Source organism: Camellia sinensis, chromosome 3 (genome assembly GCF_055761805.1).
Source record: "Camellia sinensis isolate YWXY chromosome 3, ASM5576180v1, whole genome shotgun sequence".
Classification (NCBI taxonomy): domain Eukaryota; kingdom Viridiplantae; phylum Streptophyta; class Magnoliopsida; order Ericales; family Theaceae; genus Camellia; species Camellia sinensis.
This window is the reverse complement of record NC_138963.1, coordinates 17,815,300-17,832,133: the sequence shown is the minus strand read 5'-3', so window position 1 is coordinate 17,832,133 and position 16,834 is coordinate 17,815,300. Positions and strand designations below refer to the sequence as shown.

Genomic DNA, 16,834 nt, shown 5'->3' with positions numbered 1-16,834 from the left:
TTCGTTTGGCATGCCAGACTTTTTAACTTTTTGACTATTTTAGTCACAAAAAGACAAAATAAGTTTTTTAACCCAATAAGACAAAATATCACATCTAACTCATGATCATTTCATTTTTTTTTCACAAAAGTCAAAAAAACTAAAAAATCTATCTCAAACGAGATTTTTTAACTCCAGACTAAAATAGTCAAAAAGTTAAAAAATCAACTTAATTTGTTGGATTTCTGAATTTTTTAAGCTTTGTTTGGTTTTAAATTTTTGGCTAAAAAAACATAAAAAGATAAAATTGGCTACATGATCCAATAAGAAAAAATGTGACATCCAAACCATAATCATTACATTTTTTCTTTCAAAAAAGTTAAACCAAATGAAACTAAAAAAGTCAAGCTTAAAAAGTCATAACACAAAAAAATCAACTAAAAAAAATCAATATCAAACGAATATTTAATAATTTTTTTGGATTTAAAATTAAAATGTGATGTTAGCAAATGAATAATATTACATCACACAAATTATAATCTATATGACTATTTTATCGGATTTTTTAATATATTAATATAAATGCTTTCTAGTCCATGTCTATTACCAAAAATAAATAAATAAACAATACTAATTAGTGCTACTATTAATGATATGACAGTGAGTCTCACCATAAATGATTTGATATTTTGATCTTTATGTTATATTTTTTTTCTTTTTTATTAAATGTCATGTCATTAATAATTTTTTTAAAGGTCTAAAATTAGTTGTCTCTATCATTGAATAATAAAATTTACAAATATCACATGATGCCTTGCAGGTCTATCGTCTGCCGCGTCAGTGCCATCAGACTGTCACGGGCATGACAAGGACATTTCAGTCAATTTATCCACTTTTAACTATTTATATTATTTATTTTCACATCTTTTGATAAAAAATTAAAAATTAATTCCAAATCAGTGTGTTTGGTTTGAGTTTTTGTGATTAAATTTTTTTTAAATTGAGTTTTTTTATTTTCGTATTTTTTTGTTTTTAATGAATATTTTTTAAATTTTAAATATTTGTTTTTACTTTTTTAGATGCACCTTATTTAGATGTATTTAAAAAGTAAAAAATTTGTGAAAAAATATTTTTAAAAATTAATAAATACATAAAAATACAAAAAATGTACTGAATTCTCGTATTTTTTTTTATATTTTTTATATTTAGTGAATTTCTAAAAGGTTTCTTTCACAATTTTTTTACTTTTTAGGTATATTTATGTTAAGTATGTCTAAAAAGTAAAAAAAAAAATTTGCTTAAAATATTAAAAAATTCAATAAAAACAAAAAAACACGAAAAATAAAAAAGTAGAATTTTCTGAAAAGAGTTTTTGGAAAACTCTAACCAAGCACTTTGCATTTTTTTTTTTATCATATTTTAGTCAAAAAGGTACTAGAAAACCTGTTCTCAAACAAAGTCTTATGTTGTATTTGGTTGAGTGATTTAGAGAGGAATTTGAAAAGGAAAAGGGAAAAGATATGTGAAATGTAGGTATATTTTATTCACATTTCACTTAATTTTTTCCTTTTTCCTTTTTCAAATTCCTGCTCAAATCCCCAACCAAATATAGCGTCAGTGAAATAAATGATACACTATGGAAGATACTCTTATAAAATTTCTCAAATAATGATAATAATAATAATAATAATAATAATAATAATACTACGAAGGAGGAGGAGGATGAAACAAACAGAGCTGGGCTGTCCTGGCCTATATATATTGGTTACCTTTAACATTTCAACTTGTGGACTTAGGTTGCAACGCAGAGTGAGAAACATGGCTCAACCGGAGTTCACCAGTGGTGATAGAGATGAGAGGTGGTCTGTGAAGGGAATGACTGCCCTGGTGACCGGTGGTACTCGAGGCATAGGGTTGGTGACCCCATTTTCAACCTTACTCAAATTTCTTTAGACAAATTAAACTAGTAATTTTTATAATTTGCTTCTTATATCAATTTAGTTTCTATAATTCTAATTGCATTAATTTCATCATTGAATTTTACATTGTATTAATTTAGTTCAATTGTAACGCTCTTTTAAAAATCAAACAAAAATCAAGTTGGCAAAACATCTCATTCACTCTTCACAAAATAATTGAACAGTTAAACACACCCTTAACGTCCAATTTGAAATATTCACTTTGTTTTTTAATGAATATCATTTTACCCTTAATTTTTGTCTAATATCTTAGCCGGGGTTAACAATTGGCTAAAGTAACACAAGGCAAAAGAAAAAAAAAAAAAAATGGACATATTACAGGAACTATGAGTATAATTTAGCCAATTTCTTTTGTTTCAATACGTTATGAATTTCCGTTAACTAGTTAATCTTCTTTTTCTGTTTTTGTTTTTCTAATTAGGCATGCCATAGTAGAAGAACTAGCACAATTTGGCGCAACTGTTCATACATGTGCACGTAGCCAAACAGATTTGGCTAAATGTTTAGGAGAATGGGGAAGAAAGGGTTTTAAGGTAACAGGATCTGTATGTGATGTGTTATTGCGAGCCCAACGTGAGAAGTTGATGGAAAATGTCTCCTCTATCTTTGCTGGAAAACTGAATATCCTTGTAAGTTACTTCAAACCTTGAACTGAAAAAGATAGCCCAATTATTGAAGGATTGAACATGATATATGGAGTCATTTTTCCTAGTCTTATATTCAACTCTCGCAAGAAGCAAAAAACTGGACTTAATAGGTTGAAATGATTTGCCAAAGTAATTTTACATATTTGAAATTATTTACAAAGTTTCGTATTGAATGACATGATGACCTATTTGAAGTTCTTGATCAAAAGAAGGAAACAAATTTCATACCATCTTAGCTCAAAACAGCATTCACCCTGTTTCATTTCAGAAAATTGGGTTTTTTGTTTTATATATATATTTTTTTGTTTGTAACAAATGTTTTTTAAAAAAATTAGTAAAACATCCCTCTCTAACTTAGCAATAGAAGTGTTCCAATATATTTTTTCTTATTAAATTAGGTCCCTCAATAATATTATTAGAGAAATTTCTTTTTGAAGAGCTGAAATATCTTTGTGAAGAGATTTTCTATGCCAAAATTTCTCTGTAAAAATGTTGAGGAAACTCAATTATTATAAAAATGTTGCATGTCTTTTATCTTATAAAATTTTAATATCAGAAACCTTAAAATAAAAACATCATTTTTTTTTAATATTTTACGCAAATTTTTTATTTTTTAGATACACCTAATTTAAATACTTTAAAAAGTATAATATTTGTGAGAAAAAAAAATTAAAAGATCCACCAAATACAAAAAATATAAAAATTTAATACATTTTCGTATTTTTTTATATTTAATAAAAAAATTTAAAGATTTTTGTACAATTTTTTTCTTTTTTTTTTTTTACTTTTTATGTATATTAAGATTAAATGGATCTAAAAAATTTTAAAAAATGAGTAAAATATTTTTAAAAATATTTAAAATACAAAAATATGAATTGATAACTCAAAAAATTGTTTTTGAAAACTTTTTGGGTCACCAAACAGGGTGATTGCTACATAAACGGATTACTGATCAAATTTTTCTACTACTAGAGACACAAATAGTGGGTCCATATTAATAAATACACATGGAACCCTTACCTTTGTGTCTAGTGGTTCAATAATCAGCTAGAATTTTGCTTGTGTAGCGTTTAAAAAAATAAATAAATATGAAAATGATAAACAAATAGAATTTTTAGATTGAAATTTTATTCAAAATGATGTTGACAAGGTCATAGTTAAGAAGTTTTTTTCACAATTTTTTCTCTTTCTTTAGGCTTTGTTAAAATTTGTAATTATTTGGGTGTTAGGTTAATAATGCTGGAACATTACTAGTTAAAGAAGCCACAGAAATCTCTGCTGAAGATTACAGCTTTATAATGGGTACCAATTTTGAAGCCTCTCACCATTTAAGTCAACTTGCACACCCACTCTTGAAGGCATCAGGAAGAGGAAGCATCGTGTTTAATTCTTCTGCTGCTGGTGTGGTTGGTGTATCACGACTTTCTATCTATGCTGCATCTAAAGGTACATACATTTCTCCACCACACATATATTATATATATAACAACATTGCGAAATAGTTTTTTTACTTATACCGAAATCAATTATAGAATCTGACATAACTGTTACATAGATTTGAGACATACACAAAGATAAATCTCACCTCTTGCAAAAGAATTGTATCTAATTTTGTTGTCGATTTCTGATTCCTAAATTTTTTTGTATTCAGAAGAGGCAAACAAGAAGAATATTTGATATTTTTTCTCTTTTTTTTTTTCCTGCATTTTTTTTTCGTTGTTTTTGCCTTTTGTAGGGGCAATGAATCAAGTCACAAGAAACATGGCTTGTGAGTGGGCAAAGGACAACATTCGAGTTAACTCAGTTGCGCCAGCTATCATCAAAACCTCACTTATTGATAAACCGATGGTACAAACGTTATCTAACCTTTCACTATTATGTAATTTCAAGTTTTCATCCCCTCGTTTGATAAGTACCTTTTTTTACAACTTTTTTAAAAAAAATTCATTAAAAAAAAACTCTACAAAAATAATGTGATACTATCATTATTGTAAATAAATTTATTTTCATAAATATTTTATTTTAAAGTAAAAATTACACATTGAGTCAACTCATTATGTTTGAAAATTTCTATTTATATATCATTAATTGCTATGTAATTAGCCTATGACAGCGTCTTCAAAGTTCAACCCATATAATCATTGATTATTGCCCACAAACATTCTACTCCTTTTCAATACTTTTTCTTTTTTTTCTTTTCTTTTTTTCAGAAAATTGAGCTTAGTTTTTAGAAAATTGAGTTTTTTGTTTTTTATTCTTGTTTTTATTCAAAAATTTTAATATTTTAAGAATTTTTTTAGATACACTTAAAAAGTATAATATTTATAATTTTTTTTTAAAAAAAATCCATCATATACAAAAAATACAAAAAAATAAATATATTTTTGTATTTTTTTGCATTTATTGAATTTGTAAAATATTTTTTCACAAATATTTTATTGTTTAGATGCATATAAGTTATGTGCATTTAAAAATTAAAAAATTTACTTCAAATATTACAAAAAATTTACATAAAAAAAACACATAAAAATTAAAAAATTCAATTTTTAGAAAAAAATCAAAACCAAACAAGGTATTGTCATAGATGCCTTTTAAGATTTTTAATATATTTTGCCCATTTGATAACATCAATTTCTTTACAATTAATATCATAGACCAATAAAAAATAAAAATAACATTAATGTTGTCAAATACTATCTTTTATGATTAAGGGCAAATTATGTCGGTAATCCCTATATTTTGGTCCTTATATCATTTCAGTTCATGCAATTTTAATTTGCTCAATTTTGATCATGAATTTATAATTTTATTTTAATTTCCAATTGATCATAATTATTAACATTTTTAATGAAAAATAAGCACATAAGTGACAAGCGGCATGCTTTTAAGGGTACTATTATTTATATATTTAAAAATTATAAATATAAATAATAGTTAATCATAGATAGTACATTTATATAATAGTTGTAGTAGATATTATTATTTTGTTAAAATATTGAGCCTCTGTTTGGCAAGATGGTTTTCAGGCTTTTTTGGCTATTTTAGCCACAAAAAACAAAATAGGCTATTTTAGCCATAACAAACAAAACATCACATCCAACCTATAATCATTACATTCTTCTCTCACAAAAAAAGTCAAAAAAGCCAAAAAGCCAAAAAGCCCTTCCCAAACCAAGCTTTTTAGTCCAGGCTAAAATAGCCAAAAAAGCCAAAAAGCCAACCTACTTCCCAAACCAAGCCTGAAAAAAATTTTATAGTATGCTTATATATATTGTATATATAATTGTATAATCAAATTTTAATTGTAACTGTGATCTCATGCGTAAGTATAAATTTATAAATTTTTTAAATTGTTAAGGCTCGTGAACAACCTCGAATTCGAATCAAGCTTAAACCAACTCAGCTCAAACTCAATTTATTAAATTTTTATTAAACTCAAACTCAAACTTGTATTCATTAAAATCTTAATAGATAAATTTAAACATACTAAAATTTAGCTTGACTCGGTTAATTTGCAACCCTTCGACCCCAGCTTTTGCTGTCAATGCATGGGAGCTCTTAATTGCGCTCAATAATTAACTCTATACGTGAGTTTTTTTTTTTTTTTTTTTTTTTGTCTTTTTCTTTCCTCGGTGTACAAGAATTATAATGCATGTGTCGGGTGTAGAAAGAAATTATGGAGTGTATTGAGAAGTTCTATTAATTCATCAAACAACATTTCTCACATAAATTAAATTTTCAAGAGGAAATAGCAAAAGGCATAAAGAAATTACGGTGGGGCTAGATGCACCAACTAGTGTACTAATTAATGTACCAACACTAGTTATGATATTATTATTGACTCCACTCATTAATCACATTATAAATACTAAAACCTCTTAAATTATGTCACATTATCAATTGATATATTAATTAGTACACTAATTAATATATATAGCATTATTCAAGAAATTATGGAGTGTATTGAGGAGTTCTATTGATCCATCAAACAATTTCTCACATTAATTAAATTTTCAGGAGGAAATAGCAAAGGGCGTAGTATCTCGAACTCCTATTGGTCGGCCTGGAGAACCTAATGAAGTTTCGTCACTAGTGGCATTCCTCTGCTTCCCTGCCGCTTCATATATTACTGGCCAAGTCATTTGTGTCGATGGTGGATTTACTATCAATGGATTTTACCCTGACCATTAAAATATTGAGAGAGCGAGAGAGAGAGGAATAATTGAAAATCTGCTTCCGATCTGAATAATCTTCCATTTGAGATGATTGAGAAAGTTGTTATTGATGTTTTGTTTATTTTGCTTCCTATTTGTAATGGTAGTTGATGATGTTTTTTTACATCATTGTTAGTGATGTTTAATTGTATGTCCTGTGTCAGCCAAACAATATATCTTGTTATAAAATTAAGAAGATATGAATAATGCAAGATATAAGAAATATATAAAAATAAGTTTATCATAAAAACCCAACGGGTTCTAGCATTGTGGTAAGGCCTTGAGGTTTAAGTCCCAAGGTCACAAGTTTAATTCTCCCCTTGGGTCAATCTCTTGGGCGAAGCACTATTGGTTAGGAGGTTGGACCTCAAGTTGTCTAGTCAGCACTTAGTGTGGGTTTAATGCTCCCCACTGTGCGAGTCCTGACTTAAGCGGAGCTTGTCTTGGGAGGTCGGGGCAAGTTTCCAGGTTATAGTCTCTTCGCTCGAAACGGCTAACAGGACACCTTGGTGATCTCTGTAAGGAGCGGCCTTGGACCTGCGAGAGGGTATGGAGGATTTTTCTGTAACAACAACAAAAAAAAAAAAAAAAAAAAAAGTTATCATAAACATTTTTCTTGCTGCTTGGTACCTTGCCAAGAGCTGGTCTTGTCCTTGGTGTTTGGAAACTTAGTTGGGATATGCTCATCTTACTACCATGCAATCTTTTTACCTTTGCTCTTTTTATTGATGAAATCATTTTATATAGAAGTTAAAAAATAAAAAATAAAAAATAAAAAGAAAAAAAGTTTTGAGTCTTATAATAAAATGAATCTTGAATTTTTGTTTTTATTAATTAAAACAGTAATCTTTTGACTCGTTTTTAATCTAAATCATTTTTTTATTTTATTTTTGTTAAGTAAATTGTAAAAAAAAAAATTATATTTTATCAGTAAAACGGATATTTTAGACATTTTTAGTATACCTACAATGAGATTAATGACAAAAATATCAATTTTTCATCAATTTTAATTAACGAAAATAAATGAATGGTTTAAATTAAAATAAGTTAAAAAATTATAATTTAAATTGATAAAATTTAAAATTTATTTCAATATAAGGTTCAAACCTTTGAGGTTTTTTAGTAATTTCTCCCAGAAGTTAACTAAAAATGAAAACTAAAATTGAAAAACAACAAAAAAAAATTTCTCAACAGAAAAAACTAAAGATGATAAATAAATAAAAATAATAAAAAATAAAAAAGCCCAGCCACACAGTTTGGGGAAGTTATTAAAAAGGAAACACTACGGTAAGTTTTCACTTATTTGTTACTTCAATTGTAAAGTGTGAAGTTTTCAAGGGGAAGTGGAGAAGAACATGGCACAAGAAGCAGAGATGAGTTGCAGAAACGGAAGATTGTCTCTCAAGGGCATGATAGCTCTTGTCACCGGTGGCACCCGAGGCATAGGGTCAATAACTCTCAGCCATTGGGTAATTATTCAGTAATTTCGGAATATAATATGTAGTATTTCATTGTATTGTGATTGGTGAAAAAAATAGATAGGTGGAGTATTATGTTGAGTGATTGAGGAACATGAAGAAACATATTAAATGATGATTAGTTAAGGAGTATGGACACGTTGTATTTCGGGAACATTCTATAATTCTCCCATCGTTTTATATAGCAATATCGTTTATAGTAGGTCAATATAAGAACTATTGAACAATACCTATTCAGAATTAAATTCGGTGCTTTTCTTATTTTTTTAATGGATGAATTACAAATACATTCTTTGAGATTTACTTAAAATACAGATTGACTCATGTGGTTTGAATAATTACAAAAACTCCCTTATTAGAATTTTTTATTTAACAAAATTAGTTGAAAAAATAAAATTCCTAATTGTTCTCCTATACAATAATAAAATTACCTAAATTATTAATTGAAAAATATTTTTAATATTTTTAAAAACTGTTAATTGACTTGATGATTTATTAATAAAATAAGTAATTTGTTATGAAATTAAAAACCTCAAAAGGTAAAATATAATTTTCAAAATCACAAAAAATAATTCGTATTTTAATAAAATCTTAAGAGATCTATTTATAATTTACCATCTTTTAATCTATCAATTGCAAAAATAAATAAACAAACAAACAAGTGACTTCATGACAATCAAAACCGCCGTATTATTGAGAAACGGACCATTTAGGAAGCATGGATACAGGATCAGGACATGACACGATATTAATATGGTACTACGACAAAATTTTTAAAAAATAAGATACTAGTATAGTTATGATATTTTTTTTTAGCTGAAAGATTAATTTGAAAGAGAGGCTAGAGAGCAAAGAGTGTTTCTGTATTGTGTGTTATGTTATTACAAGAGAAATGAACTCTCTCTTTATAGAGAGAAGCAATGTACATTGGATGCCAATCCATTACCACCGAAAGCAGAAAGAAAGCCAGCTATACAATTAGCAAGAAAGCTAGACAGCTATACAATTAACAAATTAACAATATTATATTAACAGCCCCCCGCAAACTCAAGGAGGGAAAGCATCTACCAAGTTGAGTTTGGAAACAAGATCAGTAAAGCGGCCAGGAGGATGAGCCTTAGTGAAGATATCAGCGGGTTGATCGACTGAAGCAATAGGAAGAAGATGAACAGTTCCACAAGTAACATGCTGGCGAATGAAATGACAATCAATCTCAATATGTTTGGTGCGATCATGAAAAACATCATTGTGAGCAATCTGAATAGCACTCTGATTGTCACAGTAGAGAGGAGTAGGAGTAGATGAAGAAACTCCCATATCAGCAAGGAGCCAGCGAAGCCAGAGAAGTTCCTGAGTAGTATCAGCAAGAGCTCGGTATTCAGCTTCGGTGCTAGAGCGGGCAGTGAGAGATTGTTTTTTGCTACGCCAAGCAAGAAGAGAATCCCCTAAGAAGAAGCAGAATCCCGTGGTGGAGCGTCGATCCGTAGGATCCCCAGCCCAATCAGCATCGGAAAAGGCACGTAGGTCAAGAGAGGAAGAAGCCGAGAAGTGAAGACCATGGAACAGAGTGCCTTTGAGGTAGCGAAGGATGCGGAGTAGAGCAGTATAGTGGGGAGTGCGAGGAGCCGACATGTACTGACTGATAATGTGAACAGCATAGGCAATGTCAGGACGAGTGACTGTGAGATAGACAAGACTGCCGACGAGCTGGCGATAAAGAGTAGCATCAGAGAGAAGAGTGCCATCGAGAGGAGTGAGACGAATCTGAGGATCAATCGGAGTAGAGGCAGTTTTGCAATCAGTAAGACCAGCACGAGCCAGAAGATCGGATGCATATTTGGCCTGGGACAAATAGGAACCAGTAGAATCATGAGAGACTTCAAGGCCTAAGAAGTAGTTAAGAGTACCAAGGTCCTTCATCTCAAATTGTTGGTGGAGAAATTGTTTGAGGTGGAGAATACCAGCTGTATCATTACCAGTGATAATCATATCATCCACATACAGAAGAAGAAGAGTAGTACCATGAGCAGTAGTCCGTATAAAGAGAGCAGAGTCATAGGAACTAGAGGTGAATCCGAAGTCAAGAATGGTAGAACTGAACGTAGCAAACCAAGCACGAGGTGCTTGCTTGAGACCATAGAGAGCACGCTGTAGTTTGCAAACCTGATGAGGTTGAAAAGTGGACCCAGGTGGAGGTTGCATGTAGACCTCCTCAAGGAGATGACCATTGAGGAAAGCATTTTTGACATCCATCTGAAAGAGCCCCCAGTGGCGAGCAGTAGCAACAGCAAGTAAACTACGAACAGATGTAAGCCGAGCAACAGGAGAGAATGTCTCCTCATAATCAATGCCATATTCTTGGTTGAAGCCCTTGGCAACAAGACGAGCTTTGTAGCGTTCAATAGAGCCATCAGAATGTGTTTTGATTTTGTAAACCCATTTGCAGCCAATTGCAGTCTTGCCAGGAGGAAGATCAACAAGATCCCAAGTATGAGCTTTATCCAAGGCATGAAGTTCATCAGTCATAGCTTGCTGCCAAAGAGGATTAGTACAAGCCTCACGATAGGAGGTAGGTTCATAAGTAGAGAAGGCAGCAGATCCAACAATATAATCACGAAGATGGATAGGAGGTTGAGTTACCCGGCGTGGTCGACCCGGAGGAGGATCGGTGGGAGGAAGAGCCGGTGGAGAAGGAGGTGTGGTTGCAAGAGGTAGACCTTCAGGGAGAGCAGGCTGGACAGGATCAGGGGTGAGCAAGGGCGTCTCGATGGAGGAGGAACCTGTATCAAAATCAGCAGAGAAAAGATCGATGGAAGGATCAGTAAATAGTACAGTAGTGGAAAGTCCGGGTAAGTGAAAAGAGGATAACGAGGAAAACATTTGGTGTTCCCAGAAAACGACATGACGGGAGATACGAAGACGTTTAGAGAGAGGATCCCAACAGCGGAAGCCTTTATGTTCAATGCCATACCCAAGAAAGCAACAAAGACGAGAGCGAGGTTCAAGTTTGGTGTGTTCATGGGATTGAAGTAGAACAAAGCAGGCAGAACCAAAAACCCGGAGATTGGCGTATGGAGGGGGAGTGCCATGCAGACGTTCAAAGGGAGTTTGATTATGGATGACAGGTGTAGGAGAACAGTTGATAGTGTAAACAGCAGTGAGGGCAGCTTCGCCCCAAAAGTTTTCAGGGCAGGAAGAAGAGAGAAGGAGAGCGCGAGTAGTGTCAAGAATATGCCTATGTTTCCGTTCAGCGCGGCCATTTTGCTGGGATGTGCCAGCACAGGAACGATGAGGCAATGTACCATGATGCTGAAGAAAGGAAAGGAAATCTGAATCCCGATATTCCATAGCATTGTCAGAGCGAAAAATTTTGATGGTTTTGGAGAATTGGGTGTGGACCATTTGTGCAAAACGATAATAAATGTGTTTCAATTCAGACCTATGTTTCATGAGAAAAAGCCAAGTAAACCGGGAAAAATCATCAATAAAAACAACAAAATAGCGGGATCCCCCCATAGTAGTAGTAGGTGAGGGTCCCCAAATGTCCGAATGTATAAGATCAAAAGGTGCAAGAGAAACAGAAGTACTTTTATTAAATGATAAAGCAGGTTGTTTGGCCAGTTGACAGGGTATACAATCGAAATTATCGGGAATTACATGACCCAACTGTCCACTAGAAACCAAAGACCTTAAGCGATTAACAGAAATATGCCCTAAGCGACAATGCCAAAGATGAAAGGGAGATAATGAGGAAGTAGATGTAGGAGCAGCAATTTGAGGAGAGGCAGGAACATGAAGGTGAATGAGTTCATAGAGACGTCCATGCTTACGGCCGATCCCAATAGTCTGCCCTGTCTGAGGGTCCTGTACCAAACAATCAGTAGCAGAAAATGTGACAGTTAGACCAAGTTCACATAATTGACCAATGGAAATAAGGTTTAAGGTAAGAGCAGGGATATGATAAACGTGAGGTATGGATAAAGAAGAGGTGGAAACAGTACCAACATGACGAACAGACATGAGAGAACCATCAGCAGTATGTATTGAGGGAATATGAGGAGAGGAAGATAAGGAAGAAAAAATAGTAGAACTGGAGGTCATATGATTACAACAGGCAGAGTCAAAATACCAAGAAGAGTTACCTGGAATGACAGACAAAGCAGTAGGAGGAGGTGTACCAGATGGGGAGAGAAGCTGTTTGAGCATGGCCTCTACATCTGTTGGAGAAAAGCGAGGGGTAGATGGAGTAGGTGACTCAGAGAACCCGGCAGAGGTGGCAGTGTCAGTGTGATGAGACTGATTCCCGGAAGCAGCAGCAGCAGTGTGATGAGACTGATTGCCGGAACTGTGAAAGTTTCCCCGGGAAGAGCCACCGCGAGAGGAGTGGCTATTGGAGGATGAGCGAGAGGGATTGCGAAAACAATCCTGTTGCAGATGGCCAGGACCAAGTTTGTTGCAGTAGCGGCAGGATCTGACGGGGCAATGGACCAGGAGATGGGTTGAAGGAAGGCCCCGATTCTGACAGTAGAGGCAAGCAGTAGTTCGCTGGGGAAAGGATGGCCGGGACGGAGGAGTGGCAAGAACAGAGTCCACATGATGAGTTTGAAGAGTACCGAGACGAGTCTCCTCGGAGAGCAACTCAGAAATTGCTTGTTCAAGAGTGGGCAATGGATGGCGATGAAGCAGAGAGGCACGTACGGGCTCAAAAGATGAGGTAAGAGCCATGAGAAATTGCACCAACCATTGCTGGTTGCGATGGATAGTAAATAAAACGGCATCTTCGGGGTCATGCCATGCTGGTTCGGAAAGAGCAAGCTGATCCCAAACAGAGTATATTTGAGAAAGGAAGTCATTAATGGACTGAGTGGATTCTTGGCGCATGCGGTGAAGTTGGTTCTGAAGTTGATATTGATGGGCAAGACCAGTAGTCTGGTATCGTTCTTTCAAAAAATCCCAGATGTCTTTCGCAGGAGTAATTACAGAGTCAAGCTGAAAGCGGCCAAATTGAAGACTGATAGAGGTAATAGAGGTATTACGAAACCAGGTAATGATTTGGTAATTCTTACTGTCCCATTCCTCAAGTCGGTCTTCATAAGTAGCAGTATGAACAGGAGTTTCAGTAGTGGCACTGTCTTTTACTGGTTTAGCCACATCCCCGGTGACAATTCGCCAGAGCTTCTTGCCTTTGAGGAAATAGGACATAGCTTGGGCCCACAGAACATAGTTTGAACCATTTAAAATGACGGAAATGGGATGGGAGGCATCATGACGATCCATAATACTAGTTGAGTAGGGTTAAAGTAATAGAAATAGATCCGTAGGAGCAAAATTTGGTAAAACAGAGTGTACCAGTGAGTCCGGAAGGTCGAAAATAGCAAGGAAAGGTATGCTGGACAGAGATGATGTCAGCAATGATGTCAGCGGCGCACGTTAGCAGAGTGCAGGGAGGAGTACGTTAGCAGGAAGGCAACGGCGCACGTTAGCAGACAGCGCAGGCGCGGCGCACGGGAGCTGGTTTGGCGCACGCGGGTGCACAATAGTAAAGCGGCGCACGGTACGCGTACGGTAGCAGGCGCGGCGTATGGGAGCCGCGGACGTGTGGGCACGTGTGGGCGCGTGGCGGAAGTGAGCGACAGGAGTTGGCGCGTGCGAGCGCGTGTGAGAGTGGTGGCGGTCGTGTTGACGCGCAGAGGCTAAGGGCGGCGCGTGTGGGCGCGTGTTGGCTTTTCTGAGAACGGGCTTGGTGCCGTTGGACTCAGGAGAAAATTTCGAACAGGTTTATGCGCTCTGATACCATGAAAGATTAATTTGAAAGAGAGGCTAGAGAGCAAAGAGTGTTTCTGTATTGTGTGTTATGTTATTACAAGAGAAATGAACTCTCTCTTTATAGAGAGAAGCAATGTACATTGGATGCCAATCCATTACCACCGAAAGCAGAAAGAAAGCCAGCTATACAATTAGCAAGAAAGCTAGACAGCTATACAATTAACAAATTAACAATATTATATTAACATTAGCAGTGAGTTATACATAAGTTAAATAATATTGATAATCACATTGTAATTTTATAATGTAAAATATTAATGAATTAGGTACTTATTTAAATAAGTAAGTTGTTTACTTTTTAAATTTAAAATAAGTCTAACAAATATTTCTTTTTAATATCAAATTGAATATGTTTATATTATGATAATAGTACAATCCACAATCTCTCTGGACTTTTCCCTTTGGCACAAATGTTATATTCATATTTATTTACTTATTTATTTATTAAAAAATGTTCTTTTTGTTATATTCTCTTCTTAATCTTTTTTTTCTATGTAGTTATAGGGGACATGCATGAAATAATAAAGATATATTAATTTGACAAATTATAGAACTTTAACTCAATATGTTCTTATAAAAATAAAAATAAAAAAAATTAAACAAAGTATCAAAAAAATATTTTTGTATTTATCCTTGTAATTATATTATATTATAATACTATGTAAGAAATGTCACAAATCTAATTTTGTTAAAAAAGTAATACGTGACTTGAAGTATCTAATATTTTTAATAAATATCTAATACGCATCCATGAGTATCCAAAGAATATCATATCCACTACGGATAAGTCATCCTTTTTAAAATATCCGTACTTCATTCTAGGTCATATATTTGTGATTTTCAATCCAATTGATAAGTGTCCATATCAAAAAGATAAGACCTGATACAAATATATATTGCCCAATATTTAAAAAAGCAAAACTACAAGCTCAAAAAGAAAAAAAAAAAAAAAAAAAAAAAAAGGCAAACTATGCAAATAGTCTCTGTACTTTACATAATATGTTAATTTGGTCTTTGTAATTTTAATTTACTCGATTTTATTCCTTAATTTAACGGATTGTGTCATTTTAGTCTAATAAATAACAGTTATTAAGTTAATTTAACGAAAAATCAAACAATGTGTCAATTTGGTTTCTGTGTTTTTTGCAATATATCAATTTAGTTCTTGTCAAAATTGAGAAAATTGAAACTACAAGGACCGAATTGACACACAGTGTAAAGTACATGGACCAAATTGACACATTATTTGACATTCCGTTAAATTAACTTAACAGTTGTTATTTATTGGACTAAAATGATACAATCCGTTAAATTAAGGGCAAAATCGAGCAAATTAAAATTACAGGAATCAAATTGACACATTATATAAAGTACAGGGACTATTTACATAATTTACCTTTAAAAAAATCAAAATATAGTACCCAAAATTTCTAATCAGTGGATAAAATTCATCCTTGTTCTGTGCCCACAAAAATAAATTTAATTCAACACCTTATATCGAAAATTTTGGCACATTTTCTGCTTCTTTTTTTTGGAATTACTTCTCTGTTATTCTTTTTCTAGCATTTCAAGTGTTTTCATATAATTTTTCGTAGTTAGTCTTTTGTCTGGCACTACAAAAAATTTTCTTTTTTGCGACGATAAAATACCGTCGTCAATATTCAAAACGCCGTCTCAAAAGTTTTTTTGTGACGGCAAATAGCTTTTAGCGACAGTAAGAGGGGGGTCGCAACAAAGGGGGTTGCTAAAGGCCTTTAGCGACAGTAAGATGTCGTCGCAAAATATAGGCAACGGCAAACATGCCTTTTAGTGACGGCAAAATACTGTCGCCATTAATGTGTAGAAATTTGAAGTTTTTGAGACGGTACTAAAATACCGTCGCTAAAATGGTTATTTGCGACGGCAACAACACCGTTGCTAAAATGTTGGTTATTTGCGACGGTACAAATACCGTCGGTAAAATGGTTATTTGCGACGGCAAACATCCCGTCTCTAAAAATATTATTTGCGACGGTATTAGGTGAAGAATACCGTCGCTAAAAGCCTTTTGTTTCAACTAATTAACAATGCCAATATCTTTGGTGACAACTATACTACCGTCGCAAAAACCTGATTTTAATTTTTTTTGAGGCAGTGTGGTGCCGTCTCAAAAAAAAAAAAATGCAATAAGATTATTAAAAATATAAAAATTACCTGTATTAAATGAAAATAACTAAAAAATAAATCGATAATTATATAATAATATAAAAATTCCTGTATATAAATAAAAATTCATCCATAATTAAAGTATTCTTCCATTCAAAACAATACATCATCAAAATTATCTCATCACATAATGTTACATAATACATATATAATGTTGTTCCCAAATCTAAATAACGTAAATCAAAAATAAAAATTTTCGTACCTAAAAATTACCTCTAAATTATTCTGAGCTTCTCCTCGTTTCTTGCGTTCCTAGCTCGAAAACTCTATATTGATTATAGCACTTTGTGTACTTGTTGGATGCCTTCTCCTACACTACCCTTCCTATTTATAAAGGACCAAGAGTGAGGCCCAAGCAACACGTTGGTATTTTCTCTCAATGCCACCTGTACATAGAGGCTTCTATTTAGGCCATCTGTTTGGCTTTGCTTTTGTCTCATGCATTCACCAAGGGCTAATGGCAGTCATGTTGTTTCTACTTTCTGCCACGTTATTAGTTTGTTGGT

General features: G+C 33.2%; 1 protein-coding gene and 1 long non-coding RNA gene across 3 annotated transcripts; one reads left to right on the top strand and one right to left on the bottom strand.

Annotated features, from left to right (window-relative positions):
* The first annotated feature begins 1,735 nt into the window (after positions 1-1,735).
* LOC114305720 (tropinone reductase homolog) lies at positions 1,736-6,970 on the top strand. Of its 2 annotated transcripts, none has more exons than XM_082919191.1 (5): positions 1,736-1,892; positions 2,380-2,587; positions 3,835-4,051; positions 4,341-4,453; positions 6,623-6,970. In XM_082919191.1, the coding sequence occupies exons 1-5, from the start codon at positions 1,798-1,800 to the stop codon at positions 6,794-6,796; spliced, it is 807 nt and encodes a 268-aa protein (XP_082775317.1). In that variant the 5' UTR covers positions 1,736-1,797; the 3' UTR covers positions 6,797-6,970. The 2 variants fall into 2 exon arrangements, with proteins under 2 accessions (XP_082775317.1, XP_082775318.1); XM_082919192.1 differs by lacking the exon at positions 6,623-6,970 and adding an exon at positions 6,349-6,404 and having other exon boundaries at positions 4,341-4,454.
* A 74-nt stretch (positions 6,971-7,044) lies between these two features.
* Positions 7,045-16,630, bottom strand: LOC145822360 (uncharacterized). Its single transcript, XR_014363517.1, has 2 exons — positions 16,542-16,630; positions 7,045-7,381 (listed from the first exon to the last, which is right to left on the bottom strand). It is a non-coding gene; the product is annotated as an uncharacterized LOC145822360 (long non-coding RNA).
* Positions 16,631-16,834: the final 204 nt, after the last annotated feature.